The following is a 13,066-nucleotide window of genomic DNA, read 5'->3' on the forward strand; positions in this document are numbered from 1 at the left end:
GATCTGGTTTCTGCTGGTACCAGTGTATGTAATCATTGTCAAAGCTGTCAGAGGTCACCTTACAAGATAGGAGTACACTCTTATCTCTTACTCCAGTAACTGATACTTCAGGTTGCTCCAACTGTGGCAGCATAAGGCCAGCTGCAAGCAAAGAAGAGAAATTCCCATGAATGAACGACATGAAAGAGGCAACAAAAAAAGACCCTCTTCAGTCTCTCCTGACGACTGAAATGATCGGGGGGCAACTCACAAGCCCAGAAGAAGGAGAAAATGGCCACTTCCAGGAGTGTCATCCCGTCACCAGAACGACGCCAGGGAGGAGGTAAGAAAGCGAGGGCTCTGCTCTGGTGGCAGGAGGTCTCAGGCCAGTGGCAGTAGCGCGAGGCTGGATCTGATGTCTCAGAAGAAGCGGTGGATGGGTGGGGTGGTTCTCCGGGGTTCTGTATGATCTGCTACAGATAAGAGCAGTTCTGGTTTCATGGGTGCAGGGCAGATGGGGTAAGAGGGCTCACAGTCTGGAAGGAAAACCCCGAGATGAACGTGTACAGCTGGGGGTGGGGCGGGGACAGTTCTCCTGTCCACTCAGCCAGTCCCCCTGCAATTCCAGCCTGTAGTAGCATTGCCGCAGAAATACGAAGACAGCCCTGCTGTGTCGGCCCCTATGTCTGTCTTTCTATAACTTGCCGTTGACCCAGGACTTGGGTATGAAACTTAACTTTTATTTTTCTGTTAACCCTACAAAAAAAAAATCAGACATTAAAATACCTCCTCAACTTTATATAATAATATGCACAAGAACTGGATAATTTTTTGAATTAATTGAGATGTCACGGTGCAGATTACAACTCAGAGAAATCAGACTTAATTTCTAATCTCAGTGCCTTCAAGAGGGGACTGGAATGCAATGGCTGATGGCTGTAAGAGACAGAGCAATCTGGGGAAGTCAGCCTTTACTCAGCCTGGCTCTGCGCACGGTCTCATGAACATTATGTCACCTGCAGGCATATTTTAAAAGCAATGTTATGTTTAATAAGTAATGATAACATTTAAAATGAATATGACATCCACGGAGGACTTGCTATTTGTCAAGCACGGTTCTAAATGTTCTCTTGTGTTACTTTATTTAATCCCCTTCATTGTCCAGGGAGGTAGCCATTACGATAATCTCCAGTTGACAGATGGGGATAGAGGCAAACAGAAGGGACTCTTTCAAAGACAAGGAGCTGGTAAATGTGAAAACGCAAATCAATGAGGGTTGTTTATTACAGAAAATGGGTAAAATAAGGTATAAAAAAGGACAAAAAAAAGGCACGTATCATTTACATTTGCTTTGAATTTTTCTCTGCATACATATGAATAAAAATGGGATTGCTTAGTATTATAGATAGAAATACATATTTTAAGTGGGATTTGCATAGTTGGCTTTTTTCCCTTCTCTTGGTTAACTTATCATTGAGAGAAGTATTGTTTTAAATAATCCACATAAATACATTTTTAATGACTGCCGATACTAAACACCTTCCAGTTACCACTTACCCCTATCTGACATGGGCTGAATTATCTAAGCTTCTTATGCCTAACTTTGCACAGTTTCACCTTGCTACAGATGTATCTTTTAGACGTATTAAGAAGCTTTCAAGTTGCATGAAGAAAATGCATGAAATGCTCAGATATTAGTAACTGGCACATCCTGAGTCTTTAATGATGTTATGAAATCTTATTATTACTCTTACTATTATATTTTATTATTACTCTTATTATTAGAACTCAGTATTACTGTTATTATCAAATAAGAGAAAATTACTTTGTTAGATTTTTTTTTAACAATAAAACCAGAATAGCTCACTTAGGGAAATATGTAAACTGAAAGTATTAAATTACACAGTAGAAATAAAACCACCAGCTGGGACCCACCAGCACAGCAGTCAATGGTCACAACTTTTTCTGTGAAGTTTATGGTAAGGATTGAATGAGGTGTTTGAAAACTTTCCATGCCTCAAATTTGTTGTTTTTCTCTCCTGACTGAACCAGAACTGGGGGTTTTATGGAGATGACAAACATCGGAGTTGCCACAATTTCATTTGGTTTCTGCAGGTACCAGTGTATGACGGTATTTTCATAGTCTTCTTCCTACAAGATATGTGAGCACTTTTCCTGTTGCTCTGGAAAATGACATTTTAGGCTGCTCCAGTTTTAACTGCCCACGTCCAACTGCAAAAGAAAAAAAAGGGGATATTCTCTTGAACATCTGACATAGAAAGAGGGAACAATAAAGAATGTCTTTCATCTCCTATCTGTGTTGAATAATAGAGGAGACACTCACAAACCCAGAGGCAGAAATATATGAATATTCCCATCAGTGACATTCTCCTGTCTGCCAGACCATGTCGCCAAGAAGAAGGCAGGAAAATGAGGACCCCCTGGTCCTTGGGGGACCCAAGTGTAGTGTGACTTGGTGGGAGAGGAGGAAGCAGTGGGTCAGGTGCTTCTACTGCAAATCAATGGAGGACTCGCTAGCCCTATTCTAAATATATTTTTTTAATTATTTCATTTATACTCAATCTTGAGAGTTAATATTATTATTATTTTTCTTTAACAGATGAGAACAGTGCGGATAAGTCACAAAACTGGTAACTGTGGGAGCCTGGATAACTCACAGATGCTCCTGGAAGAAAATCACAGTAAATAGGTTGTAAAATGATGAAAATAATAGCCATTGTCATTTACCTTTAAGCGTCTTCTCCACACATTTATACATAGTAATACGTTTGCTTGGATCATTACCCATATGTTTTAAATTTAAATGGGCTTTGCACATACAGTTTCATATTCTGTTCTTTTAGTTACCTTTATATTTTGAAATTTTAGGTCCTTAAAAATTTTACGTGAATGTCATTATTAATGACCTATGAAAATAATTACCCTTCTGTTCTACTTAGTTATCTCTTCTGATGTCAGTTAAGTTGTTTAATCTCTTGGCGTCTCAGTTTCTACATCTATAATTGCCTCAATAAATATCTTTCAGAGACTTAAGAAAGTTACATTATCACACTAAAAGTGATCATGTCTATAAAGTAAATAATGGTGCCTAAGACATAATAAGTCACTTATGGTGTTTTCTAGTTGTATTTTTAACATTATTGAAAGACAAAAGAAAACTGCCTTGTTAAATAGGACTTTAATTGTAAAAATTCTTTAGTCCCTTTTCTGAAAATGTACAAATTCATTAATAATATAAAAAAAATCTACTCCATCAGGAAAAAAAAAACTACCGTAAAACTCCAATATTACCTGCATTTTGTTTCTTCCACTGATGTAGATATTTATGAATTTGAGATTTAATGTATATTCATTTGTCCTTTATGTGATTTTGGGGGGCATGTGAATGTAAACATTTTCATTTGTATTAATAAATCTTCAAAATGCCGTTTTAAATGGCTTTGTAATATTCTGTCATTTGAAAGCAACATAAATTATCTGCCTCTTTCCCTTGGTTCATCGTTGAATTGATTACTGTTTTTTCTAGGGCTGACTTTGAAAAGCGGATACAACTTTTATCCCGTGAGATCTGTTTCTCTAAAGATACTATCTCGCTAAGCTACACTGACTGCTCTTATGTACATTATGTGAGAAAATATGTACAAAGAACATAGCAAAGATATTTTGAGAAGCTTAACCTACACTTTTCAGGCTTTTCTTCTGAAAAGGGCTCATCTCCTCACGTTTGGTGTTTTCCATTCAGTTTCTGGTCTCTTTGCTCGCATTAAAAATATAGGGGACCAGGACTGTTCTCCTGAGTTGCCCCCCCCCACCCCCAAACTAAGAAACTGCAATGGTCATAAACAGTGTAGGTCAGGATATAAATTTAAAAAAAAATATGAGCCCACCAGATGTGGGAGAAGAAGGTCTGGAGGACTGTATGTCTAATTCCGTCTCCTGTGTCTGCCTGCTCTGCAAATCCTCCTTTTTCCCTTCCAGTACATCTCAAAATTGAAAATCAGACTATGGATGCTTGAACTAGCGGCTAGAAAGAGTGAATATGTTAATATTTTATGGGGAATTTTTAAATAAGGTGAACAGTATGCATTCCTACCAGTATTCCTACCAGAAGCCCACTGCAGATACTATCAGAAATAGAAAATAAGGCTCTTTTATTGTTTGATATTGAAAAGCCAACTGATAATTTATTGGCATTTTACTTATTCTGTGGAGACACCTCCTCACGCAAATTGTGGGTTAATAATTTGCGTCAGTTTTCTGTGGTGGTTCATTCTGTCTCTGTGGGGATGGGAACAATGTGTTGATCCCTGCAAGTAAGAAGCAGTTTTGTGTAACAGACAAGGGGAGCCAGATCTTCTGGGTCTCAACATCACTCTGCCGACTGGCCGTGTACCAGATGTGTGATTTGAGCAAGTGACTGTACCGCCCTGTGCTTTATTTGCCCCATGAGTCAAATATGTTTCAAGATAACAGAAAGACCTTATAGGTAGTATGGTTTAGAGGGGCTAATATATGCAAAGCGCTGAGAACACTGATAGAGAACTCACACATGCGTGTGCGCGTACAAACACACACACATGACATTCGCTCTTCTGGTCTTGGCTGGTCCTCTCTCTTCTTTTACAGGCAGAATCAGAGTTGCCCAATATGGCGGGCTCATCTAACCCAGAGTTTTATCCTGATGACATCGCGCTGGTACAATCATTTTTCCCACACCTCCCAACAAAAGGGGCAATTTACCCCAGATATCCTACTGTTCACTTAGAGAGTTGCAGTTCTTAAACTTTTCGGTGGGGTCTCACAGTTCAGTTCAAAAACTATGGACTTCTTGTCTTTGGCTTGTCATTCACTTTAAGTCCTCTAAGATTGCATTTCTGTGGCTGTACAATGGACCAATCATAGTTATACCACAGAGCTGTTGTCTTGAGTAAATGGGATCATAATGGAACATGGTGATGCGCTCTCTCAACCTGAAGCATGCCCACTTAGAGAACTCTCTGTGGCACAGCCGTAGTGCCCTCAGTCCCCAGACAAGATTTTAATTCATGGGGATAATAAAGCACACCTCCTGGGGTCAGCTGGAAAGTCATGTACAAGCATGATGCAGGATGAGCTCCTGGAAAGCTCAGGAAACATTGCAGAGGAGGTGAGGCTGCGGCTGGGAGCCCAGGTTGGGGGCTGGGAAGGATGTGGGTGGGTGCAGACCCAGGGAGGGGATCTTGTGTGGGGTGTCTTGACAGTTCTAGTACTGTGAGTACCAGCCAGCACAGTAGTAAATGCCCGCATCTTCTTTTTCTATGAAATTTACAGTAAGGGTTGAAGTAAGCTTTTGAGAATTCTTTCTTGCCTCAACTTTGTTGTTTTTCCCATCAATTAGATTTCGAGCTGTGGTTGTTGTTGAGATCACAAAAATCAGATGCTCCAAAGCCTGATTCCGTCTCTGCCGGTACCAGTAAACGGTTTCTGATTCAAAATCTCTGCTCTCTATCTTGCAGTTGATCTCAATACTTTTCCTTACTTCAGTGGAAACGGATACCTGGGACTGCTCCACTTTAGATAACCCAAGTCCAACTGTGAATAAAAGGAGAGAATTTCCAGTGAGCTTTGGATAATATAAGAAACATCAAAGAATTTCTCTGCTCACTTGTGTAAAAGAAATGGTCAGGGAGTGACTCACGAGCCCAGAAGGAGAAGAAGGTGAATGCTTCCAGCAGTGACATCTTGGCTGCCAGGCTGTGTGCTCGAGGAAAAGGTAGGAAGATGAGGACCTGGTGGCTGGGTGCCCCGAGTCAGGGCTAGGAGGGCGTGGCATGAATCAGGGAGGGAAAGAAACTGGTGAGTCTAGCGGGTCCCTGGGCTGCAGGTTCTTCAGGCCTGAGTTTCCTGTTTCTTCTGATCCTCAGACTTTCCCTGCCGATCTGAAGATAAGGCTAGTGGTCTCTGGAGGGCTATTTGGCATGAATGTGTGGGAGCTGCAGGAGCATCTTGAGTTCTGTGGGAATGCGAATGGTGTCTACTTGCCTAGGAGCTATTTTATGGACACTTTTTTCTCAGCATAGTATTTTAAAATATTGCATGTTTAATAAACATTGACTTCTATGGTAGGAAATATTTAATGAGCATTTTCATTGGTTAGGCTTCTTTTTTCTAAATGTTTCTCATCTCACAGCACATCACATGGTACTGATGCTGGCAGTTCTCATTTTATAGACCAGGAAAACGAGTTTCAGGGGAGTGCCATGACTCAACAGAAGCCCCCCAGCTCAGACGCGGAACAAGCTCATTGAAGAATTTCAGAGAAACAGGGCAAAGATGAAAATAAAAATGTTTGTGATCACATAGTCACGACAACAACTCTTATTATTATGATGTCTTAACTGCTGGACTTCTTCTCTGCGATATACGGATATGAACATGATATTGTGGATTATAAATGTATTCATTAGCCACTCTGTCTTTTGATTGGAGCGTTTATTCTACTTACATTTAAAGTAATTATTGACACACAGTCACTTTTTGCCATTTCATTGTTTGTGGGCTTTTTTGTGGTTCGTTTTGTTCTTTTCTTCTTCTTTTGTTCTCTTTCCTTTGATTTAATTATTGTCTTCCGTGTTATGTTTGCGTTCCTTTCTCTTTTGTGTGTGTATTTATTATAGATTTTTTGGCTTGTGGTTACCATGAGGTTTATATGTAGCAATCTGTATAGAATATTTTAAGTTTCTTACCTGTTAAGTTCGAATGCATGTTAACGACGCACTTTTACTCCACACCCCCCACGTTTACTGTCTTTGATACCATGTTTTACTTCTTTTTGTTTTGCGTGGCTTTAACTGCTTCCTACCGATGCAGATGGTTTTACTACATGTCTTTTAACCTTCCCGCTAGCTTTCTATGTGGTTGAATTACTGCTTTTCCTATATATTTGCCTTTATCAATGAGATTTTTCCTTTCCTAATTTTCATATTTCTATTGTGGCCTTTTCTTTTCTACTTAAAGGAGCCCCTGTGTCATTTCGTATAAAGCTGGTTAGGTGGGGCTGAACATTCTTATCTTTTTCTTATCTGTAAAACTTTTGATATCTCCATCAAATCTGCAGGAATGCCTTCCTGGGTAGAGTGTTGTTGGCTGTGGGTTTTTCCCTTTCAGCATTTAAAAAATTTCACGCCACTCTCTTCTTGCCTGCAAATTTTCTCAGAAAAGTCAGCCGATAGCCTTATGGGAGCTCCCTTTTATGTAACTTGTTGCTTTTCCCTTGCAGATTTTAATATTCTCTCTTTCATTCTTTCCGTTTTAATTACAACGTGTCTTGGTGTGGTCCTCTTTGGACTGATCCTCTTTAGGACTCTCTTCGCTTCCTGGTCCTGGATTTCTGTTTCCTTTTCCTGCGTAGGGAAGTTTTCAACTACGATGTCTGCAAATAATGTTCTCTTCCTCTTTTCCTCCCTCTTCTCTCTCTGGACTCTTACAGTGAAAATGTTAGTATGCTTGATGCTGTCCAAGAGGTCTCTCAGATTATCCTCATTTCTTTTTTTTTTCTTTTTATTCTTTTTACTTTTTTTCTGTTCAGCTTTTGTGATTTCTGCCTCTCTGTCTTCCAATTCACTGATCTGTTCCTCTATACCAAGGAATCTATTTTTTATTTCTTCTAATGTATTTTTTATTTCATTTATTGTATTCCTTATTTCCACTTGATTCTTCCTTATATTTTCTAACTCTTTGTTACAACCTTCTAATTCCTCACTCTGTTCGTGTAATCTACTTCTGAGCTGTCTGAATGTCTTTAGGATCATCACTTGGAACTCCTTATCAAGTCGATTGCTTATCTCCACTTCACACAGTTCTTCGTCTGGGGTTTTATCTTGTTCATTCATTTGGAGCATATTCCTCTGTTGCCTCATTTTGCTTAATTGGCTGTGTTTATTTCTCCGTATTTGGAAGTGTGGTTCTATTTCCTGACCTTGGGGACATAGCCTTTTTTAGGAGACACGCTATATGTCCCAGCAGTGCACTCCCCTCTTGTTACCTGAATGAGATGCTCTAGGGGTGCCCCGTATGTGAGCTGCGTGACTCCCTTAGTTGTGCTGGGCTGACTACTCTGACGGTTCTGGTAAGGGTGGCTGGCCCCCAATCCAGTTTGTTGTCCCCAGTCAAGTGTGTCCCAAGTTGACCTTCTAGCCATGACCTCTTGAGTGGCTACTCATTCTGACTTGACCAGGCTCTGCTCAGCTGGGCAATAGAACTTGGTCACAAATGCCAAAGTATATTCTTATAAAATTAATAGACACTAAGGGTATTCAACAGTGCAGTTGAAACAGCACGGACCATTTGTTTGGACTGATTACTGCCTCTCTCAAAGCAGCAGTTCCTTCTTGCATGAAACATACTTATTAGCAGGGTTTTAATGGTTATCACATGAGCTTCTGAACACTTGTGTCCTCCTGCACATTATCTGGCAGCCCGTGGGGGCTACATGGATATGAATTCCGTTACATTTCCTCGTTAGTGCCTCTAGCCTGAGCCTCTCACAATTACTGAAAATCTCTGGGAGATGAAATAATGCACCTTGCCCTCTCTTCTCTCTCAGATAATCAGCCCATTTCAACATACATAGTCTCTAACTAGGAACCCACAGCAGTAGGAACTGATGTCAAACCAGACATTTAGGGGCACAGTTACTAACATCTGTGGGGGTACAGTTGATAGCCATCAGGCTCCCTTTCCTCTTTCCTTTGACATGAGGCATCGACCCAAGAAGCACAGGAAATGCTGCGGGCTGAGGCTGAGGTCTGGGCTCAGGACCGAGGTTGCTCCGCGTTGGGAAGGATGTGGTCACGGTCAAGATAAGGGCTCTAATGGTACTGTAGGTTCCCAGGGGCCCTTATATTAGGTCTTCATTTCCTCTTCTTCTGTGAATTTTATGTACTCCATGGTTGCGCGGTCGCACATGACCCTCAGAAGCCCGATTTGGTGTCAGCACCTTTACGTGTATGAAAAGTTACATCTCAATACCTTACAGTGAACACATATGTTTCTTTTCTGCTATTGAAATAAATATTTTCATTTGCTTCAATTATATCTGTCCGGTTTTATACATAAACAAAAGAATAGCATTTCCAACAAGAAGCAAAATTATTAAGACAAAAACATTACTTTCTTTTTTGCTGGCACAAGTTATTTTATTTTTATAGACGTATAGTTGATTTACAATATTATATTATCTTCAGATGTACACCATAGTGACTCAATATTTTTATAGATTTTACCCCATTTTAAATTATTACAAAATAACAGCTCTACTTCTCTGTGCCGTTGCTTATGTATTTTACACATATTAGTTTGTGTCTCTTAAACCCACACCCCATCTTGCCCTCCCCACTTCCCTCTCCACATTGATAACCACTAATTTGTTCTCTGTGTCTGTGAATCTGCTGTTATTTTATATTTACATGCTTTTGTTTTATTTTTCAGATTCCACATATAAATGATCACGCAGAGTATTTGTCTTTGTCTGTCTGACTTATTTCACTGGAAGTTACTTTAAAAAAAAAATCCCTCACCAAATCTGAGAAATAGAGTAACAAATTTATATTCCCAGAGTGAAAAGCAGATAAATATTTGAAGCTGGCCGTCCTGTCTGCCCAGGCTGAGTGTCCAAAAAGGATGAGGAGGAGACAGGGAAGAGGAACAGGAGGAGGAGCAAGGAGCCTCCCAGGGTGTTAGCAGAGGAAACACGTTCCTCTGCTGGGTCAACTGTATAAAAAGGAATGGCCACATCCACCTTCATCTTTTGATTCCTGGACATAAATCTTCTAACTGTGAGTTGGATGTCACCTGTATCTGGTCACTGGAGGAGAATGCAGCCAATTCAAGGCCACCTGTCAGGGAGGGAACTTGCCCTGACCTCAGTCTCCTCCCGCCTCCCAGTCCCCTGCTGATGCTTCCACTTACTGCTCCCAGACAGCAACCAGAGATGAGACCACTGGTCATTAATCGTGCATGTCTGACTCACTCATAAGATGTGAGAAATCCGTGCCCCCACAGAAGGGGACTCACAGAGTCTAAGCTGAAGGTCTGTCTCTCCCCGCCGGCTCTCCCACTGAAGACCACCTGAAACTGACTCTCGAGCAGCTTTTTCCATGAATGGTGGTGGATCATGTTCTCAGGCACTGAGCGCCAAGCCGCCCTGCAGATGGAGAGCCTCCTGTGCGATGAAGTGTGCAGTTCTGCTTGAGACGATCCCCTGACTGCATCTGCACCTGGACGAAACGGAAGTAAAGAAAGCAAGACCGCCATGGCACCGCGCTAATGAGAAGACTGCATATTTTTGGCACTGTCTGTACTACTTGGTGTCTGTACCACTTAAGAAAAAAGAGTCATTCCAGCCCAATGAGCTACCCTGGAAACCCTGAGCATTAACATTGTCTCTCACTTGGCAGACAGGATCAGTGGGAATCAGGAGAAAAAACAAGATTTCGTTTTGTAAAAGAAGCAAAAGTTGTTAGAGGAGAGAGGAGAAAAAGTAGTCAAGACAGAGCCCATTACAGGCATTCTTTTTGGGGGGAGAGGGGTAATTATGTCTATTTATTTATTTATTTTAATGGAGGTACTGGGGATTGAACCTGGGACCTCCTGCATGCTAGGCAGGCGTTCTACCACTGAGCTATACCCTCCTTCACTATAAGCATTTCTAATCATCAAATTTCACTTGCTGTCTCTAAGCTCTCAATAATATGCCAAGGTATTTTTAATATTATGAAACGTGTGAATTTTTTTAAAAAATAAATTTTGAAATAAAATTCAAAGGTGATCAAAGTTTCCTGTTAGATAATTTAGGCATCACGGAAGTGGCACAGGGAAAAAAAGGATCCATGCCCCAAACCTCCAAAGGTGACCACTCCACTCTCCTACCTCAGGCTGACCCTCTAAACCCGCTCTCAGGGCTGGAAGTAGAGTGTACTCAAGATAGATAGTCAATGTGTACTTCCTGGGGGGCCTAGCAGTTTTTAGAATTGTGATTTTTTTTCCAAGTTGACTCTTAGGTGACACACATCCCTTTTCCCGCCACACTAGTATGTGTGGGGAGTAGGTAATGGATGATATGTTATAGAAAATAGTGATTTTTGAGGTTTCCTTGAACTTCATTCAGCATGAATTGGATAATATAATGTTGGTTCTGTTACTCAAAGTCATTGTGAATACCCTCTTCAGGTACAAAGGAAAGTAAGGTGAGTCAAAATCATCGGGAGATTTCAGGCATCCATCTCTACAAAAATCCCCCTTCCACCCATTCGGTAATGCAAATACCTCAACAATCATGGAAACATAGGTCTTACTTCAGCAGACGGTGTGGGGAGCCCCATTCAGTACTCAGTACTGTATATTCCAATGAAACGCTTTCCGTGTTCTGTGCCTCTGCAATTTAAACAATCATTTAACTGCCAATGTTGACTTAGGATGGGGCTGATTTGCCTCTGGCCGGTTTGCCTTTGGCGTGTGTGGCCAAAGTGTCCTTGGTGAAATTCACCTCAGCAGAAAGAAGGGCAGCAGGGGTGAATGACTCCACATCTAGTCGGAGACTGTCGTGTCACTGGGGATTGGTGGCCCAGCAACAGAAAGGGGCTTTACAAAAGCAACCTCCAGCTTTGACAGAGCCTACGAGATTTGCGATTTCCGCTGTGCACAATGCCTGGCTCAGAGTGTCCATCGAACACTTAAGCCAGAAAATGAACTGCTCCCCAGGCTCCCATCCAATGTAGACTTTGATCTGGACTCAGTAAGGAGCAGTGTTTATAAGCTTTGTGCAAAATCCAGTATCACCCTTCTAGGGCATGCATTTGATATATTTATCATTGCAGTCAGTTAGATCATGCTGTGTTTGTTACATTTTCGCCTCTAGAGAATAAATAGCACTGAATCTAATCTCCATTATTTTAATCAAAGGAGACGAGTGGATCAGAAAAAAATCTTAACATAATGCAAATTGGCTGGTACAGATAATGTGGGGTATAGATCTCGGCAGAAGATTAAAGAGGGAGTAACAGAGGTCAGTTTGGAGGATTAAGCATAGATGCCCCGGGAAAGCCTGTTGGGCAGAGAACAGAGCCCTGAAAATCGAGCCTGATTATTTGCACGTATTTAGGCACAGCTTCCTCTTAAAGAAAATATAGAGTGTGGCAACTTCACATAGAGTCACCCACATAAAAGTTTACCTAGAAAACTGCACGAAAGCGTACAGGTGGCAACTGTGGTTTCCTAATTCACGGCAGTGAACGAAAAACCAGTGAACATTTATTGAGCGACACGGCGCTAAGGTCTGTTACTGTGCGCGTCCCAGAGGGCACAGTAGTAGGTGGCCGCGTCTTGTTCGCCTACACTGTGAATGGTGAGGGTAGACGTCGAAGTGTCAGGCGTCTTGTCTGCCTCAAACTTGCCCGGCCTAATGCCCAATTCCACGCTGACGGTGTTGTCAGCTGAAACGTGCAGCAGGTGCTGCACGGCTTGACCGGGCCTTTCTCGATACCAATACACAGACGTTGTAGAAATTGTGACACCGGATACCACGCATTCCAGGCGGGCTGTTTTTGACAGCTGTTTGGTACTGGACAGTTGCGGTTGCTCTAGATGACCTGCACCATACACACTGTCTAAAAAAAAAAAAAAGGAGAAAAGTAAATAAACCAAAAATTTGGAATTTTTTTTAAATGACAAAAATTAGAGATTTGTCCAAGGAGACTGGGGGAGGAAAAAGACTTACAAGCCCCAAGGATTGCCAGAGTTAACAGCGGGAACAGTGACAGCATGTCTGGATGGACCGCACTGTCTTCCAGGACAGCCTGGAACCACTGCAGAGAGGCTTTGCCGACCTCTGTGGCTTGGCTGAGTCAACCGAGTCAAACTTCCCGTGGGTGAGGCTGAACATGGCTCTCTTGCTTTCTTGTGAAGGTGTGTCCTGCCCGCCTGTTAGCACATCCCTTCCCTAAGAAGTGTCACAAAGTCCTCCAGCTGAGTACAGACCAAAGAGTACGGAGGGCCACCTTAGAACTCTGAGGTGACTCATTTTTCCAAA

The 13,066-nt window shown here is 41.6% G+C and overlaps 1 gene segment (V, D, J or C); it reads right to left on the reverse strand.

Moving 5' to 3' along the window:
* Positions 1-12,800, reverse strand: part of LOC102538023 (T-cell receptor gamma chain C region C10.5-like) — a 34,555-nt gene extending 21,755 nt beyond the window's left edge. The window contains 2 exon segments of the C gene segment in view: positions 12,325-12,644; positions 12,755-12,800. Coding sequence covers positions 12,325-12,644; positions 12,755-12,800 — 366 coding nt within the window.
* Positions 12,801-13,066: the final 266 nt, after the last annotated feature.

This window comes from Vicugna pacos, chromosome 7 (genome assembly GCF_048564905.1).
Source record: "Vicugna pacos chromosome 7, VicPac4, whole genome shotgun sequence".
NCBI lineage: Eukaryota > Metazoa > Chordata > Mammalia > Artiodactyla > Camelidae > Vicugna > Vicugna pacos.